Below are 17873 nucleotides of genomic sequence, written 5' to 3' on the forward strand. Positions count from 1 at the left end.
GTTGATATGACAAAGAAAACGTGAATGGCCGGCTTCAGGGCTCTCTCTCTCATTTTTTTTTTTTAGGTAATTACATCAGATCAACGTAATCTCACTTCAAGGTAATTTTGTGGTAATGAAGTTTTTAATATAATTCTTAAGTAATGATATTTTTAAGGTAATTCTGGAATAATTTAAGTATCTTTAAGATAGTTCTGACGTAATTGGCGTACTTGACAGCACTGATCATTCCCCGCCAAAAAACACACTTTATAGAAATAGGGGATAAGATAGAAAAAAAAAAAAGAAAAGAAAATGGACAAGAATAGAATAAATAAAAAGAGGAAATAAAAGAAAATTACGAGATGTTTGTTTCATGACACCGGATCTGAATCTCATCTGGATTCGCGCGCTGTAAACATGTAATCAGGTAAGACATATAAGAGACCAAGAGAAACAAAAGCAATTCATTTGTACTTAAATGTATGAGTCAAAATCTTGAAATTACCGAGAGATATTGGAAGGCCGGTGGACCATCCAGACAACCAGGTGGAGACATGAGGGAATTGAATGGTTTACTTGTACAATCAAACCACAAGATGTTTTAAATTAATTGATAAGAGAAACAATAAATGCAAATTATAAAACATAGGTGCTCATTTCAATAATGAAACCATGTATATTGTCCTCTCCTCCTTTTCTCTCTTCATTCCTCCTCTTTTCTCCTCTCCTCCTCTTTTTTCTTCTCATCCTCTTCCTCCTCCTCTTATTCTCTCCTCTTCTAACCTGACAGTTAACTCACTACCGGTTAAGAACAAACAACATTTAAACTACTTTAGAGTAGCAGTAGTAGTAGTAGTAGTAGTAGTAGTAATAGTAGCAGCAGCAGCATTAGTAGTAGTAGTTAGTAGAAACGGTAATAGTAGTAGTAGTAGTAGTTGTTGTTATTGTTGTTGCTGTTATAATAGTAGCAGTAGTAGTAATAGTAGTAGTAGTAATAGTAGTTATTGTTGTTGCTGGACGACGACGACGACGTAGAGAAAACTTACTAGTTACCCTTAAAATATTAGAATACTCACGTTTTCTGTATTACTTAACTTTTCGTAGTCTTAAACAAGTCTACGGAAATTGCATTGCCAAGATTGAACAAACGCTTGGGGAACGTGACTACTTACCATAATTACTTATACTTAATCATGTGCAAGTCTACGGAAATTGCACTACTAGTAGTAGTAATAGTAGTAGTAGTAGTAGTAGTAGTGGTAGGAGTAAGAGTAGGAATACTAGGAATAGCACTAGTAGTATTAGCAGCAGCAGCAGCAGTATTAGTAGTAGTAGTAGTAGGAGGAGGAGGAGGAGACGCAGTAATAATAGTAAGATTCGTCCCAGACTACTGCCTTCATCAGGCGAGTCGTCTTCCATTCAAACACTCGCCCTAGACTGCTGCCTTCGTCAGGAAGGTCTTTACCTTTCCGGTCCGCTTCCCTGAATGCTTTCTTCATCAGAAGCACCTCTTCCAAACCGAGTTCTCCACTGCTTTTTGCTTGGCAAAAAGGTCTCATTCTCATTCGTCCACAGGAGGGTCTTCTGGTCCTCTGATCAGTGAATCAAATAGTTTCCTTCGTCAGAAGGGTGCTCTTGTCTTCTGAACAGCAAATCAGACAGCTTCCTTCATCAGGAGGGTGTCCTGGTATTCTCAACAGCCAATGAGACAGATTCCTTCGTTCATCAGAAGGGTCTTCTGAACAGCGAATCAGACAGCTTCCTTCATCAGGAAGCTGGTATTCTGAATAGTGAATCATCAGCAGCAGCTGGCCCAGGTTGTGGTGGTATAGGAGTGAGGAAGGCTGGGAGCTTGGTCTACACCTGCTGGCACTCTGTAAATTCCACCCAGTGCCGCACTGAGATGTGGTGAGCCTTACACTGCTGCAGGGGTAGGGGTGGTTTGGTTGGGTTGGAGCAGGTTCTCATACACTAGAGAAATTGGAATCAAAAGGTTAAACTGGAAGAAGGGGAGTGGAGGAAGGCACGCTTTGGAGTCTTGTGTCATACTCAAAATACAAAAGGCACTGCATCCATTGTGGCACAGGCCAGCATTAAATAAGAACCCTTGACATTTCAGGATGGTCCTAACTCCTGAGAAGAAATATATAAGGGGCAAATCCATTCAGTGGCAGTTCCCATGAGGGAGAAAGGTCAAATGTAGCCTACCTGGGGATACACTTATACAATGAAAACTGTTCTTGTTAAGTTAGCAGGTGCGCTCCCACCCTATTTTGTGTCATGGTGAAAAGGCAGGCAAACTCTTCTTTACTTCTTTCATCCATGTATGGCATCCTTTTATTTTCATATCTTCCAGTAGTGCTTCTTTTGTTTATTTCTGGAATTTTCTCATGTTGTAAACCCGTTGTGAGTGGTAGTTTCATATTCTTCTAGTATTGATTTCATGTACCACGGAAAATTTTTCATTTAGTTACTATTTTTCATTTAGTTACTCTTTTACCAGATGCTATATCCATAAACTGTTTTTAAGGAGAAATAAAAAGAATCATTATCATGAAATATATTTACACAAATTTTCAACAGTCCCTCTTCCATCCCCCCCCAATGCCACCCCTTGGGCCAGCCTGCTGCCTCTATGTCACATCCTTCTGAGGCAGCCACTATTCAAATCATCACTCATCCATGAGTATCTACACAACTCTATCAACCTATCCATATAATTTCATATTAATAGACCTCCAAACATCAATTCCTCCTGCAATAATTTTGGTTAAAATTTCCAGTAAATTTAAAACACTATCTTACACAATTGGGATTTACTAATTAAGATATGCAAGCACAGAAAACAAGTTGATAACTGTGCAATAAATTACCCTGAAGTGTGAATGCATAACTATGCATTCATTGGTTATTCCTCAAACTAATATGAACTAATAGCATAAATGTATTTCACCCCAAGGTGGTGATTCATGGACCCAAATAACCAATAAATCAAAACCTAAATCAATTATTACAGAAACTATCTTTAAAAGTCCACAATTTGAACTCATCCTACTTAACAATAGTATTGTTAGAGATTCATTTTTTTTTTTTTCAGAATGAACAAAAAATGGAATGTAACATTAAAAATTAATCTGTACGTATCATTAAAATTTATGAGTTACATGACTAAACAGAATCCTAAAAAAATTTCAGCTTCCAACACTCACCAAATATTGAGGGACCCTGAAGTATTTCAGTTATTCTTTGTAATGAATTTGCAATAAGCTTTTTTCCTTCAAGACTTCAAGAATGTGCAACTCAGAAATTTAATGTTAGCCTTCAACTACAGACTAACAGTGTTCAGCTCTGAATGTGCACAAGCAGATTAGAAAGGTTTATATGTAAAGCATCTTGGTGTTCTAAATAAAGAAATCATAAGAAATCTTAATGAAAGCTGGTCATTAAAAAGTATTTTCTGATGTACTACAGATTAAAACTGAAATATGCAATTTTACAGTATGATATGAAATTGAAGTTTATAGACATATTTAAAGATGATAAATTAGTTTCCCAATCTATTCAATAAAATAATATAAAGTGAAGGTAATGCAGTAACTTAAGTAATACACAGCTGCTGGTGATGCAACCCACTGACACCATTTCACAACTGTAGTAAGGTGGCTAATACCTAATGGCACTAACTCATGATTTTAACAAGATACTTTTAGCAACAATCTTTTCATGCCAAATGCTGCTGCAAACTGCACTTCACTTTGATCTGCTTGATGGAAAATCCCCATCTGTTCTCCTCTCAAGGCACATACAACAGTTAGCATTATGGCAAACTCTTAACTTCCTTTTATAACTGAATGACAGACAGTTTCTCCTATTCTTTCTGTAATTTATGTGATGGAAGTCCCTATCAGTGTATCCTGTTCACTTCATCATCATAGGAGAAAATGCAGTTTAAGTATGTACTGCAGTAAATAATTTGAATTGCAATTAAATGATTATTCGTTTTTTTTTTTTTTTTTTTTCAAATTATGTATAATGACCAAGTGCTTGTACTCAAGTGTATGATACTAAATGAATTATTATATACACTGTTGTGAAAAAGAATGCACTGTAGCCTGCTATTTTTCATCAGCACCACCAACTATGGCCATTGCTTATTTATGAAGTCATTCTAAACATACCGTAACAGCAACATGTCATGAATATCTTTGCCTTCCTTTTTCATTTCTCTTGAAGGGGGAAATATAAAAATAACAGAAAAAGGAGCACAGGGTAGGCAAAGCTTCTAATAGTAGTTTTGATGCTATCTGGCAACTGGCAATAGTATTTAAATTTAAAGCAAAAATTCAATATCAAAAGACTATGTTAAAGGCAAACCAATCTAGGGTAACACTCATCATAATGAAGTAGTACAAAGAAATTCTGGTTAAGATAACACTAAAAAGTTGAAGAATAATTCCAAAATGGGGTACTAGCCAGAACAGTGAAGGCTTGCCCACTATAACTAAATGAATAGCATCTGTATCACAAGCAGCAAGAAGAGGTGGTATGGGTGGTGATGTGAGGATGTAGACGTCAGATAGGCTCAGTGGCACCTTAGGCAGAATATCATATCTATTATCAAAATTGCATTGTAGGTAATGGTAACTTCACATTTTCAGAGTACAATGTTACAGGTCCACACACTTGCATTCTAATTAAGGTTTACTATACACAAAAAAAGCAAAAGCAAAGAATAGAGCTAAATAAACATTGCACTTCTTTATATTTAAATTCATGTTAAAAACAATATAAAGTGATAAGTTATCTAGAAAATACATAAAATATTTAAAGCCTTACATATCATTGAAACAATAATTCTTTGGGAAGTCTGCAAGCAGTGCTATGTTTGAAATTAAATTACTGATGAACGTTCTCACTTTCCATATGCAGTTTTATCCTCACTATCACACAATTAGGGCTGTGTTCATGGCACCGTGGATCTGTACAGCTGATAATTACATTGAAGTCAGGGCCCAATTTGTATTTCTCATACATGTAAAATGTATTTTCATTAAAGATACGATTCTAAATTCCTAAGACAAGAGCAAGGTCAAACAACTGTGTTCTTACATTTATGAAAATGGATAAAAAATATTAATGAACAAATAAAAGTATCTTGTTCTATGCCATGTTCTTCTCTATTTTTCAGATAACGTAAAAAAACAGAAAACAAACAAAATTACAACAAAATCATGAACATTTCTAAGAAAAGTCTTCATAATCAAGTAATTCATATTTTTCTGTGTAACTGGTAATTTCCCTAACAAATTCAGTAATATCTTATTCACATGACTATTGTTTCCTTCATTTTCTGGAAAACCCTCATAAATTTATATAATATCAGTGTTTAAAATAGGCAAAAAATCAATCTTGTACCAGCTTATCATTTCTCTTAAATAAATATGAAGTAATAGTGGTGCATACTACAACTTTCTGGACTAACAGATAAAACCATTAGAATTTTGCAGTAATCCTAACTTTTTTGTGAACAAAATGAGGTCTCTGTATATGAAAAAACCCTTAAATGCACGTTTGTGCTTTCCGACACAGCCTTAGTAAGATGTGCTTTTAACACAAGTACAATATATAAAAGTTGATCTGATCATCACTGAGGCCTGTAAACAACCAACTCTAAATAGTTGTCTGAAAGACAGAAAAGATGGAAATTTAAAATGGCAGGACCTATAAAACAATTCCAATTTACTCTAATGCCCATTACTCAAAACTTTTTATAAAAGTGGCAATAGCAGATGAGTCTCCATATTTTCCCTTCTTAGCATTTTACTCTAGCACTCCTCAGTATTTTTTTTTTATAAAAAATGAATACTAGTTTTTTTAGTAATGGCTGAAGACTTCTACTATCTATGTATTTAAATAAGTTGTCTGTGAATATTATGAGATTTCAGTGGATTCTGGAAAATCACCTAACAGCCTCTCTGATTAATTATTGAGCTGATGCAATTAAAAAGCACCTGGTGCTGTACTCTATCAGTCATATACTTTAAATTTACCATTTGAAATTTGTTTAGAGTGAAATTCCAGTGACTTCAGTTAGGGCAGCTGATAATAAAATCATGCATAATGGTATGGATGGCACAGGAGGACATCATATACTGTACTGACAATACCTAGAAGTATATTGCCTGATCCTGTACTGACAAATTCATTTGGGGCATGACAGATTTGCCATTATCATGCCATTATCATGCCATATGTTGATCACAAATCAAATGCAGGTTGCAATAGTGCTTAGAGCCATGGCAACAAGCCAAACAATGGAATGGTGAATAACCAGATGCAAGATGTTACATAACACCATGGGTTGAATAGCACATATATAAAACTGTTAAGATCACTCACTCAACTGTGCAAGTCATAACTGACACTTCACACTGATTAAAAGGCAAGCATGAAATTTAGCATGGGGAGGACTATGAAAATCAATATACGTGTAGTGTCTGTACATGTGACTGTCATACTTATACAACTTTATCTAAAGGAACAAAAAGGATCTGGTCACAAACCAAGAAGTTCTTGGACACTGAGAAGTAACTTCATTACTTACCTGCAACATGTTACAGTGATCTAATTAATTTCAGCTCTTGAGAGAGAGAGAGAGAGAGAGAGAGAGAGAGAGAGAGAGAGAGAGAGAGAGAGAGAGAGAGAGAGAGAGAGAGAGAGAGAGAGAGAGAGAGAGAGAGAGAGAGAGAGAGAGAGAGAGAGAGAGAGAGAGAGAGAGAGAGAGAGAGAGAGAGAGAGTCTTCAATAACTGTACTTGCCTCATGTTTTAAGTTTACCCTAAACTTCATAAAAACCTCTTTAATTCTTCAGAATGAATTTGGAAAATAATAATTTTGACCATGTCTTACAAAATCAAGATGGATTAAAATTCCAATTTGGTCAGTGTGTGTGTGTGTGTGTGTGTGTGTGTGTGTGTGTGTGTGTGTGTGTGTGTGTGTGTGTGTGTGTGTGTGTGTGTGTGTGTGTGTGTGTGTGAATCATCATGTCTGAGGGAGGTCTATTACATAGACTGATAGACCATTAACTTTGCAAATTCCAGTTCCATGAATACAGCCCTTTACATTTTTTTTTTTTTTTTTTGTGATTGTTGTCTTGCTACCAATGATGACATGAGATGTACAAATACCCATAGATATGAAACATTCATTTTCCTGGAAACACTGCTGAGACTAAATTGTCATGATAGTTCTTAAAAATTACAAACAGCATCCCTCCCTCCAACCTTCACCTAATTAAGAAGCAGTTTTCATAAGTTTGCTTCCTAATGAAGATGATCATGTTTTAATTTTATTTTATACCACTGTAAGGAAAAATTGTGCTATGTAAAGCTTTTAATAAGAAACAATGATAAGTAACACAACAAATCAAAATTTAGGTAAACATAAATCAAACAAGGATAAACTTGTAACAGTACTCACATAAACTTTGAACCATGTAATCTGTAAGGCAGTCAAGTAACTGGTCAGTTTTCTATACTGATAACCAGACTACTGTAAGTATGTGTAAAATATGTATAGCTTATATATGTGTTAAGTTTCCAGAGTTGCAAACTTGGAGATGTGTAGTCCTTTACACTTCTTCACAGTCTGTCTGCTGTTTATGTTTCTTTGAATAGAATTAATCTCACATGACATTTGGCATGATGGCATCAAAACCTTCTTCCTGACAAGTTAAAATTGTCCAATATCATTGCTGTTCAGTGTGTTCTCTGGTCCATTTGCTTCAAAGGTAAGTCTGCAAAACACTATATAATAAGTGCTGCTGAAAAAAATATGTCATTTCTACACTAATTAGAAACTAGAAAATCTTATGGAGTGTGTGTGTGTGTGTGTGTGTGTGTGTGTTGAATGAACATAAGTTTGCTACAGGTTACCTTACAGTATTCTTATGGTAAAGCTTCTGCAAGAATTGTTGTAAAGAAATCATTATAAAATAATTAATCAATTAAAAAACAAAATAAAAATAAAATAAATAAAATAATAACATTGTTGAAAAAGGAAGATGGACCACAGCATGCTCAGATTAACAGCCACAACAGTACTGTATATACTGCAAGTTATCCACATTACTTCTCTGAAATAAATGTAAATTTTCCTTGGCACAATCTGCCCAAAATTTTGCTGAAAACAAACTTTTCAGCTAAAAAATGTATTACAATATACCCTTCATGAAGTACCTTTCCTGTTTTGTGTGTAGTCAAACAGCAGCATACATAACATATAGTGTGTGTGTGTGTGTGTGTGTGTGTGTGTGTGTGTGTGTGTGTGTGTGTGTGTGTGTGTGTGTGTGTCTATATATATATATATATATATATATATATATATATATATATATATATATATATATATATATATATATATATATATATATATATATATATATATATATATATATATATATATATATATATATATATATATATATATATATATATATATATATATATTTCAATAACAGAGCACCAAATAATAGCATGTGTCTAAAAGTCATGTAATTTATATTTACATAAATCAATTTTTAAATACAAGTATTAATGATGCTGTGGAGTCTCCAAACCCAGCTGATATAGATACTACTTGGTCTGCATAAGAGTTGTCTTGAGATGGTCCAGAGCATTGGAAAGCAGTGTCCCCTCTGTGCTCTTTCCATCAACAGTCAGGCGGCCTGATGTCTGGAACACAAAAGGAAGTAAAAAAATGTGCATGTATGTCATACCAATTTAAAAATGCAAGATTTTAGCAAGTAAAGCTTTGCAAGTCAAAAAAAGTGCACAAATTTTACCTGATACTTGACTAGCACACAAACGTGGTGGCCATGCAGGGAGCGCCCATACATGGAGGCTGTTTGGTCAACACTCTCCACCACCGCTAAACTCCCTCCTCTTGTCATTTCATCTAGAATCTTCAAAAAACAGCACACAAAATATTACATATTATTTAATACTACTAGCAATGACTTTAGAGAATATAAAAAATCAGTTGGGTATTAATTTCTCAATATTTCAAGATTATCACCTATGAAGCTGTTGTCATGCCAGACTTTAGTACATCATGGAAACACTGACAAATTGATCTGAAGGCCATGAAAGACCACTGTCAGGGATTAACAGAACAGTGACTGTTGGATGGTAGCCTGGCACATTACCAACTAAGCCAAGATTATCATGAGGGCTTAGTGATATCTGGTCACCCTTGTCTATACAGTATCATTTTACACAAGATTGAATTAATGACCAAGATATGAGAAAACTGGTAAGAAAGAGCAGGTCATCCAGCGTAAGAGAGAGAGAGAGAGAGAGAGAGAGAGAGAGAGAGAGAGAGAGAGAGAGAGAGAGAGAGAGAGAGAGAGAGAGAGAGAGAGAGAGAGAGAGAGAGAGAGAGAGAGAGAGAGAGAGAGAGAGAGAGAGGGGGGGGTAATAATAATAATAGTAATAATAATAATAATAATAATAATAATAATAATAATAATAATAATAATAATAATAATAATAATAATAATAATAATAAAAAATTTAAATAATAGTGTCCCTCCTACATAAAAAAAAAGATAATATATATATATATATATATATATATATATATATATATATATATATATATATATATATATATATATATAAAGACATAATTGAGTACAATTATATTACCTCTGAAAATGAGAGCTGGCAATCGGGAACAGTAAAGGAAGACCTCGCAGTGAGCTGGCCTGAGCTAAGCAGATCTGTGAAGGTGGAGCGACTTGCTGTTTTGCCCGAGAGGAAATTCACCACAGGGAACTCAAGCCGCACATTCAATTGACTGCTGCCACCTTCCTAAAAATCATACAAGAAAACACAAAAATTTAAGAAGAAATAATCCATGGAATTTACTTTATTTAGGATTATAACACTGTGATTCTTTGCTTAAGTGATGCATAATTTAAACTGAATTGTATAATTAAAATCTGAAATTTCTCACATTTACAATACTTATACACCATTAAGGGCAAAATAAGAGTGAAAGAAAAGTTTATGAAAAGGGACATTTCCTGTATTCTATTAGCTAATGAGAATTATAATAGTCTAACAGTTCTAGCTAAAATTCTGTTGGTATGGTTTTGTAAGATTTAAATTTTTTTATTCTAGTTTGTGTATGTATCTACATCCATTTCTTTGTTCTAATGTCATGAAACAGTTAAAAGTAAAACAACAGCATAAAAGGTAACCATTAACAGTACTGTACCTGAGTATAAGAGAGGAAACCCCTGAGCTTGTGAGGAATGGTGACATCTTCAGCAGTGAATGAAAGTTGAGCCTCCCTGCTCTCTTCTGCTTCCAGGGTCCATGGGAAGCTAATAATATCTGACAGAGGATCCTAAAAAAATAACAAGAAAATTATTACATTTTAGCATCTTTGTTCATCCCAGTAAGTGTATTCACCAAATTATGCAATATCCAGAAAAACAGATGTGCAACCCTTTTTTATTTACCACATAAGCTTCAAGGTTTCATTCAAATGGGACTGATGATTTACAAGTGTCTCCCTATACACAAAAAGGTAACGTGGTACTATATATATATATATATATATATATATATATATATATATATATATATATATATATATATATATATATATATATATATATATATATATATATATATATATATATATATATATATATATATGTATACGAGATCCTGCACTCATGAAAAATTAGAAAAGTATGACTTTTAGCTTATACCTCTTTCTGCATTATCAGTGAACCATATAATATGTGTAGAACAAAAATCTAATTTAAAAGATGTGAAAACATTTGATTGTACAAAACACACTCTCCTGGAGGCTACAACTTGACAAAGACTTCTCTTACAAATAAATGCTAACTTACTATGCGGACCATCTTGAGTGCACCGGAGTCAGGGAGGTTGAGCTGGAGGTTACTAATAGGCTTTGATGACAGATTAGCAAACTTGATGCAAACTAAAACTTCACTCATAACCCCATCCATAGCTGCTGTTGTGTACATCTGTAGCAAAGAAACCATAATCAATTGCATTCCAAAATGATTATTTATCTCATTATCATCACAAGCAAGATACTGGGAAACCAAATCTGATGCACTTCCTCTGATCCACTCACCATTTTCAACACAGAATCCTCAGCCAGCATTCTCAGGAATGGCAGGGGTTTGGTTCTTTCTGGTTCTTGCGACACAGTTCCATTAGTTTCTTCATATTCTTCCCTATTTCTACTTGATACTTCAGGTTCTGCTTCTTGTATTTCTTTCTTTTTACTTCTCTTTTCTGATTTATCTTTTTCCTTTTTAGTCTTCTTTTCCTTCTTAGTTTTTGATTTCTTGGATTTTGTCTGTGGAAAAGAGGCCTTATAAGATTATAGTTTCTATACATGACTAAAAAAAATTTGGAAAATAAATACAGGTATTGACAGACATAGTAACAGAAATGATTTACAATGATTTCAGGACACAGTTTCTGGAGTTCATCTTACCTTCTCTGCTTCAACATCATCCTTCACATGAGCATCTGACACCACAGGTTCTTCATGCTTTTCTACTGGTAATGATGGGACAGATGTTTCCTCTCTGGACAGCCAGAAATCCAAATCATCTGCAACCTGATGATAGATTTTCAGCATCTCGGTTGCAACACAAAACTGACTAAAACTAACACACACACACACACACACACACACACTCAAGTATATGAGTGAGAACAATATTTTTTGATATACAAATACAGAAACATATTAAGACCATCAATAATAGTAACATGCATTAATTAAAATCACAATTTTACTGCACAAAAACTACTGTCAATGATTTTATGATAACCATGATAAAGCCACTAAATTATATGAAAAAAAAAAAAGTACATTACTTACCTTTTGTTTATTACTGTTATCAATTCCATTTACATGGGTACCTGTCTCTGTATCCTGTAATGATGTTTCTTTGAGTTCATCTACTAAATCTAAAATGAGATTATCACCCCCTTTGGAACTCTTCTTTGATTTTTTTTCTTCCTTTTTAGCCTTCTTGGACTTTTCTTTCTTTTCTTTTTTTTCTTTTTTACTTCTTGATTTTTTCTGGCTTGCAGCATCAGAACGCAAACTTTTTGCTTCTTCTTCATCAGTTCTTTGAGTTTTTGCTTCATAATGACTTCTGGTTGGTAGAACTTCATTTGGAGCTAGAGGTCTGTTGAAGGAAAGTCAAAATAAACAAATTAAATAAATAAATAAATAAATAAATAATTATTATTATTTTGAGACAATCAGACAAGTTGGGGATGGAGGTTAAGAAAGAGACACAGGTGTTATGAGGTGAGTTTATTAGGAATAAACTCGCCTCATGAACTGTAAGCACTTACTCATCCAAATTGATGTCTAGGGCTCTGTGTGGGTCATCCTCAGGCCGGTCATCTGCCTCATTGTCATCAGAGAAATGAGCTCCTTCTGGCATCTCCCCTACATCTCTATTTACTACATGCATTGGAGGAGCTTCCTGGAAACACAAGACAAAATATAAGAATGATTACTTTCCTTTGCATCTTCAATCCAGACTACAGTTTCTGCTCTTATTTGCTGTTTCATAAACACTGAGCAAATGCAGCAATGACTCCCTTAACAACAAAAGCATGTTTTACCTCATCACTGCTGGACACAGCACGATCCTTCTTCTTGCTGCGTTTCTTTTGTTTTTTGTGCCTCTTCTTTCCATCTTGCCAACCATCAACCATCTGATACTTATCTAACGATGTCATACCTGATGAGTTTCAGAAAGGAAAACTAAGTATAATGATGAACACATAAAAAAGGTATACAATTAATGAGAATATACTACTAGAGACTGAATAGGTACTGGTATGCATTTCTCTCTCATGTTTCCCTCTTTTGAGATTGTCCTCAAATGTGGTGGCTATGGCAGAACAGCCTCCACCTCAGCCAGCACCTCCTCCATATTGCATTCCTTCACTCTATCCTTCCACTTAATTGGCCTTCCTCTCTTACTATAAATCCTCATTTTCATTCTAACACACCTTTTACAAACTCTTCAATCTTCATTCCTTTCAATAAGGCCAAACCATCTCAAACCATCTCAGTGTAATGTTTCTTTCCACCTATTACACTACTTCACACACTACATGTTTCGAAAGTGCTGCCACTGCCAAAACTTTATGTACTATTCCTCAAGTGTATATTGTTGGAGACAAAAAGGACAAAGACATGGACAATATAAAAGACATGAAACAAAAGTTAGATAAATAATGTGGAGATGAATGCTAAAGTAATCAATTCTACACTATCAACATGGAATATCAAACCACAATAAAAAATCACGATCTTCCCACCGAGTTGTGTTACAGGAGAAGTAGTGACATATCTAGCATGCTTTTCTCTCAGTTAAAAATCCTGGTACTTTTAATAAAAATAATTAACCTTGTTGAATGTGACTCACAAATAATCTCAGTACATCTTCTAGCATATCCTCTCTCTCTCTCTCTCTCTCTCTCTCTCTCTCTCTCTCTCTCTCTCTCTCTCTCTCTCTCTCCGAAACTCTATCAAAGGGACTTGTCAATTTACCTTGTATCTTCAAAGGAACATTCATATACAAGTTTTCTATTGGTATGTCTTCTGCTTTAACAAGGTGCTGTGGTAAAGTATTGACATTAGCTGGAGACTTCACATAGTATGGATTGTTGGCCTGCTCTGCTTTGCGTACATCTCGTAACTGACAAAAGAAAATAAGAAACCCAGTAAGAACCACATCCATCATTCAGCTCACTTAATATTTTACTGATTTCATTCATCCAAAGCTCGCTATTTCATAATGATGAAGAAACACCACAATGGATCAATTAACTATTTTGTATTAACATAATTTTCTATGATTAAAAGACAATAAATGCTTACATAACTAAATCTTATATACATGTTATACATACTCTTTGTAGCTCTTCCTCTGATGGTTCATATTTCTCTTTTTTGTGCTTGGAAGAGGAGTCAGCTTTAACAAAGATATCCTTCCTGTACACTTCATCATCCTCCTCTTCACTCTCTGAGGGCGGGTCATTAAGCCACACATCCAAGTCCAGCCTAAATGAAACAAAGCTCATTTCATCTTGGAAGAATAAATATAATAAAAATAAAATATATTTCTCTATTCCAAAACAATGAGTTTCATGATCTTTCCTCATGAGACAACTCTATTATCCTATATAATCACATCACATTTAAGTGATGAACAAAACAACTAAATACACAAATACAATAAAATAAATAAATAAATAAATAAACTGATAAATGAACAAACCAACATTGATGATGTGCAAATTACCAGAGAAAGAAGGCCTCTGCAAAATAAACACTATCTTCTTATGCCAATGTTGTAACTTTGCTGAAATGTATTTGCACTCACCCATCTGGTAAAGGAACCTTCTTCTGAGCCTTAGGAGCCACTGGATTAAGTTCACCCATCATGAGGAGAGCTAAATCAGCCCCTACTTTATCTCCATTCTTGTGGCATTTCTGCACGTAGGTTACAATGTGCACGATGCATGAGGCTCGCTCCTGCACCTCCAGGTCACCTGATGACACCAATACGGGCAGACGCTCCAATAAAAGGTTGGTTACCTGGATAGCAAAATGTATATTTTATAACTCTGGAACATCTTTATCTCTGTTAGATCATAATAAACCTATTCCATTTGCTCCACTTTTAATTTCTCGGGAGATTACAATAAAAATATGTCAAGCACACCTCCTCTATCATCTCAGTGTCATCCTCCTCCTCAGCTGTGGCTATAATATGGGCATACAGCTTGAGCATGTTGTGCACGTAGATAGCCTGGATGTGGCCGGGTAGGGAGACCACCTTCCCTCGCACCATGGACTCCAGGGTGGCCTTGGGGTTTGCCAACAATCTAGGGAAATGGAAAAAACAGGTAAATGAATAAATAAAAATAATTTTGATAAATATACTAATAAAAGTTGATACCATACATCCTTTTAAGTAAATAAATAGTAAGTAACAAATACTCACTGTGAAAACTCTCCACAGATCCATGCAGCTGCATAAAGAACTTCAGCTATGGAGGATCTAGCAGCAGCAGGACCCACAATAACATGTGCATTGTCCAGCAAGAGAGCCATCTGACCCACTGTAAATTCCCGCACAGCCACCACCCTGATAGCCACGTCCATGAGCTGGTTGGCAATCAGTCCCCCGTGCTGTGTTCCCTCCATGCGGCATAACTCCACCAGCACACTTATATACCTGAAAGAATGGATGCAATGTTGTTTGAAATATTTCATGAAGATATTTATTATATGCTGACCTATGCTACAAATAAATTATTATGTGCAATTAGCAGTAACTTCACTATTTCCTGAATACATCTTGAAAGGAAAATATTCATGTGGTCTCTTTTAAAGCTGGGGGAAAAATGGGACATAACAAGGCTGACTCTGTCCTATAAAACACATATGCACACTCTCACAAATATCTCATGAATCATTATTCATAAACTTACCATTCGAAGTTTGTAATATACTGGAAGTTGTTTTGGGAACAGATGAGAATGATCTTCTGGAGCAATTCATCTCTGTACATGGTGCCCTCAGCACGGTCCATGTGTGTCATGAGGCGGCGAACTATCTCCATCACAGTCTTTTTGGTCACCTGAAGTACGTCAACAGTGAACAAGTTAACATGTGCAAGAAATTATATATGTATTGGGGTCCATGCCTTTCTTTTCCCAGGATACTTACAAAAAACAAATATAATAAAAAGTTTACTTTAAGATTATACTTCAGAAGATAATGGGGAAATAACATTCTCAATAGCCTATTTCATTGACAGAAGCAGGACACTTACCATACCATAGAGCAGATCAAGGGCCCTCAGCCGTATTGACTCATCTTTGTCATCAAGGCATTGCAGCACAAGATCTTTGTGTGCCTGAACAGACTTTGGGTGAGTCTTCAAGATTTTTGACATAGCAAGCAGACCCAAGTACTTCACTGTGAATGGCAATAAAAAAAAAAAAAAAAGTCAAATCAAGACTAAATAAGATAACTGGCAGCAAAAAAGATGCTCTTACTCTAGTTAACTAGTTAACTGCCCATCATCCTACAAAAAGTGAAAAGAAAAAAAAGTGAAGGGCAGGAAGTAGATAAGAAAACTAGCCACTGAAAGAGCATATCTGTAGTAACAAAATATTCTGCTGTGCATCTCTGTAAACTAAATACGCAATAGCCTGAACTGCTACAGTATGAGAATCTCTTATCCATTATGCTGGACAGGTGAAGTGTTCTAGACTTTGTAAAACTTTTCTGGATTTTGTTACACACACACACACACACACACACAAACTTTCAACAATATAATATTTCTCATGACTTGCTGTCACCATCATGTATCATTACATTTTCCCATTTCTTTGTATTTATATCAGTCAAAATGAGCTGATTTAAAAGAAGTATCTGTGAGTGGAATATTAATAATAAATATTCTTCTATTTATATAATGAGCTGAAACTCCAATGAAAGGGAGTTGCATAGATAAGGCCACCACATGCTTACATTCCTTATGATAAAGACATAATCTTAGCCCATACACCTCTAGTGGGTTATAAATCAATCTTCACTGATCACACTAAGGGAAGGCTACACAGCCAGAGGAGTTAAGTTCTTCAGAGACCAGCTTAAGTAGTACCTATATGAAGAGGGATATCCACCCTGAAGTTTTCCCTACTGAGGTGAACAAGCTAACCATATTATTAGTCTAATTTCTTCAAGCTAAGAAGGATACAACACAATTACGTGTGCCTTTGCCTTTTTAATTATTGACTCCAGTGAGACACACACAACCTTACCTCACTGTTTCAAGATGGGCAACATCTATCTTAGATAAAATGAATTACACTTAGATTGACATATTACTTAAGATAATCAAAATAAAACTGAGACTTAAGTTTAGTGGAATTTTAATATAAAAATTTTAAAATTGTTTATACACATACATACATTATATATATATATATATATATATATATATATATATATATATATATATATATATATATATATATATATATATATATATATATACACCATGCTCTTTTATGAAACTACAAGTGTTACAAGTAAAAAGATAACAATGGACACAAAGGTACACACACACACACACACACACACACACACACACACACACACACACACACACACACACACACACACACACACACACACACACACACACACCTAAGTAGCTGACAATCATTTTCAAGGAATATGGAGAAAAAAAAAAATCCATAAAAACATGTCCAAATATTCATGCTCATTATCTGTTGAAAATATTCACATGTTATTTTCTACAAAAATAAACATGCATGACTATATTAAACAAACAATATATAAAACAGATGGTAAGTCTAGCACACACCTACTTTGTCTTTCTGAGCATCTACTAAAGAGTACAAGAGAAGAGAAGAAAATTACCAGCTGAGGAGGTAGTGATTAGTCACTTCTTCACACACACAAGCACATACACACACACAAACATATACACTCTTACTGAACTTGAGAATATACAACCCTATTTCTAACACTGAGTAGTGTAATAAGCCACAGTTGTTATGAAAGCAGTTTCACAGCACACATGATGAGGTACATAAACAAATGCTAAATGCAAAGTATATAGTCTGCACCTGGCTGATTCCAGACTTTGCACTGTATAGTTTGCACCTGGAGGATTGGAGGTCTACTACAGGGGTACTGTGAGAGAAAATGCACAGTGGAGATATAACTCAGTTCTGAACACATGTTTAAATT

The 17873-nt window shown here is 34.8% G+C and overlaps 1 protein-coding gene across 2 annotated transcripts in view; it reads right to left on the reverse strand.

Moving 5' to 3' along the window:
* Nucleotides 1-3974: 3974 nt before the first annotated feature.
* The window catches only part of LOC135100735 (AP-3 complex subunit delta-1-like), a 28406-nt gene continuing 14507 nt past the window's right edge, over nucleotides 3975-17873 (reverse strand). For both annotated transcript variants that reach the window (XM_064003939.1, XM_064003938.1), the window contains exons 10-26: nucleotides 15916-16061; nucleotides 15572-15720; nucleotides 15082-15315; nucleotides 14800-14962; nucleotides 14458-14672; nucleotides 13985-14135; nucleotides 13623-13770; nucleotides 12686-12804; nucleotides 12410-12543; nucleotides 11925-12237; nucleotides 11532-11657; nucleotides 11163-11390; nucleotides 10912-11049; nucleotides 10263-10394; nucleotides 9689-9853; nucleotides 8824-8943; nucleotides 3975-8713 (exon numbers count right to left, since the gene is read on the reverse strand). In XM_064003939.1, coding sequence (XP_063860009.1) covers nucleotides 8615-8713; nucleotides 8824-8943; nucleotides 9689-9853; nucleotides 10263-10394; nucleotides 10912-11049; nucleotides 11163-11390; nucleotides 11532-11657; nucleotides 11925-12237; nucleotides 12410-12543; nucleotides 12686-12804; nucleotides 13623-13770; nucleotides 13985-14135; nucleotides 14458-14672; nucleotides 14800-14962; nucleotides 15082-15315; nucleotides 15572-15720; nucleotides 15916-16061 — 2780 coding nt within the window. In that variant the 3' untranslated portion in view covers nucleotides 3975-8614. The remainder of the gene's footprint in view (nucleotides 8714-8823; nucleotides 8944-9688; nucleotides 9854-10262; nucleotides 10395-10911; nucleotides 11050-11162; nucleotides 11391-11531; nucleotides 11658-11924; nucleotides 12238-12409; nucleotides 12544-12685; nucleotides 12805-13622; nucleotides 13771-13984; nucleotides 14136-14457; nucleotides 14673-14799; nucleotides 14963-15081; nucleotides 15316-15571; nucleotides 15721-15915; nucleotides 16062-17873) is intronic.

Source organism: Scylla paramamosain, chromosome 5 (genome assembly GCF_035594125.1).
Source record: "Scylla paramamosain isolate STU-SP2022 chromosome 5, ASM3559412v1, whole genome shotgun sequence".
In the NCBI taxonomy this organism is placed as follows: domain Eukaryota; kingdom Metazoa; phylum Arthropoda; class Malacostraca; order Decapoda; family Portunidae; genus Scylla; species Scylla paramamosain.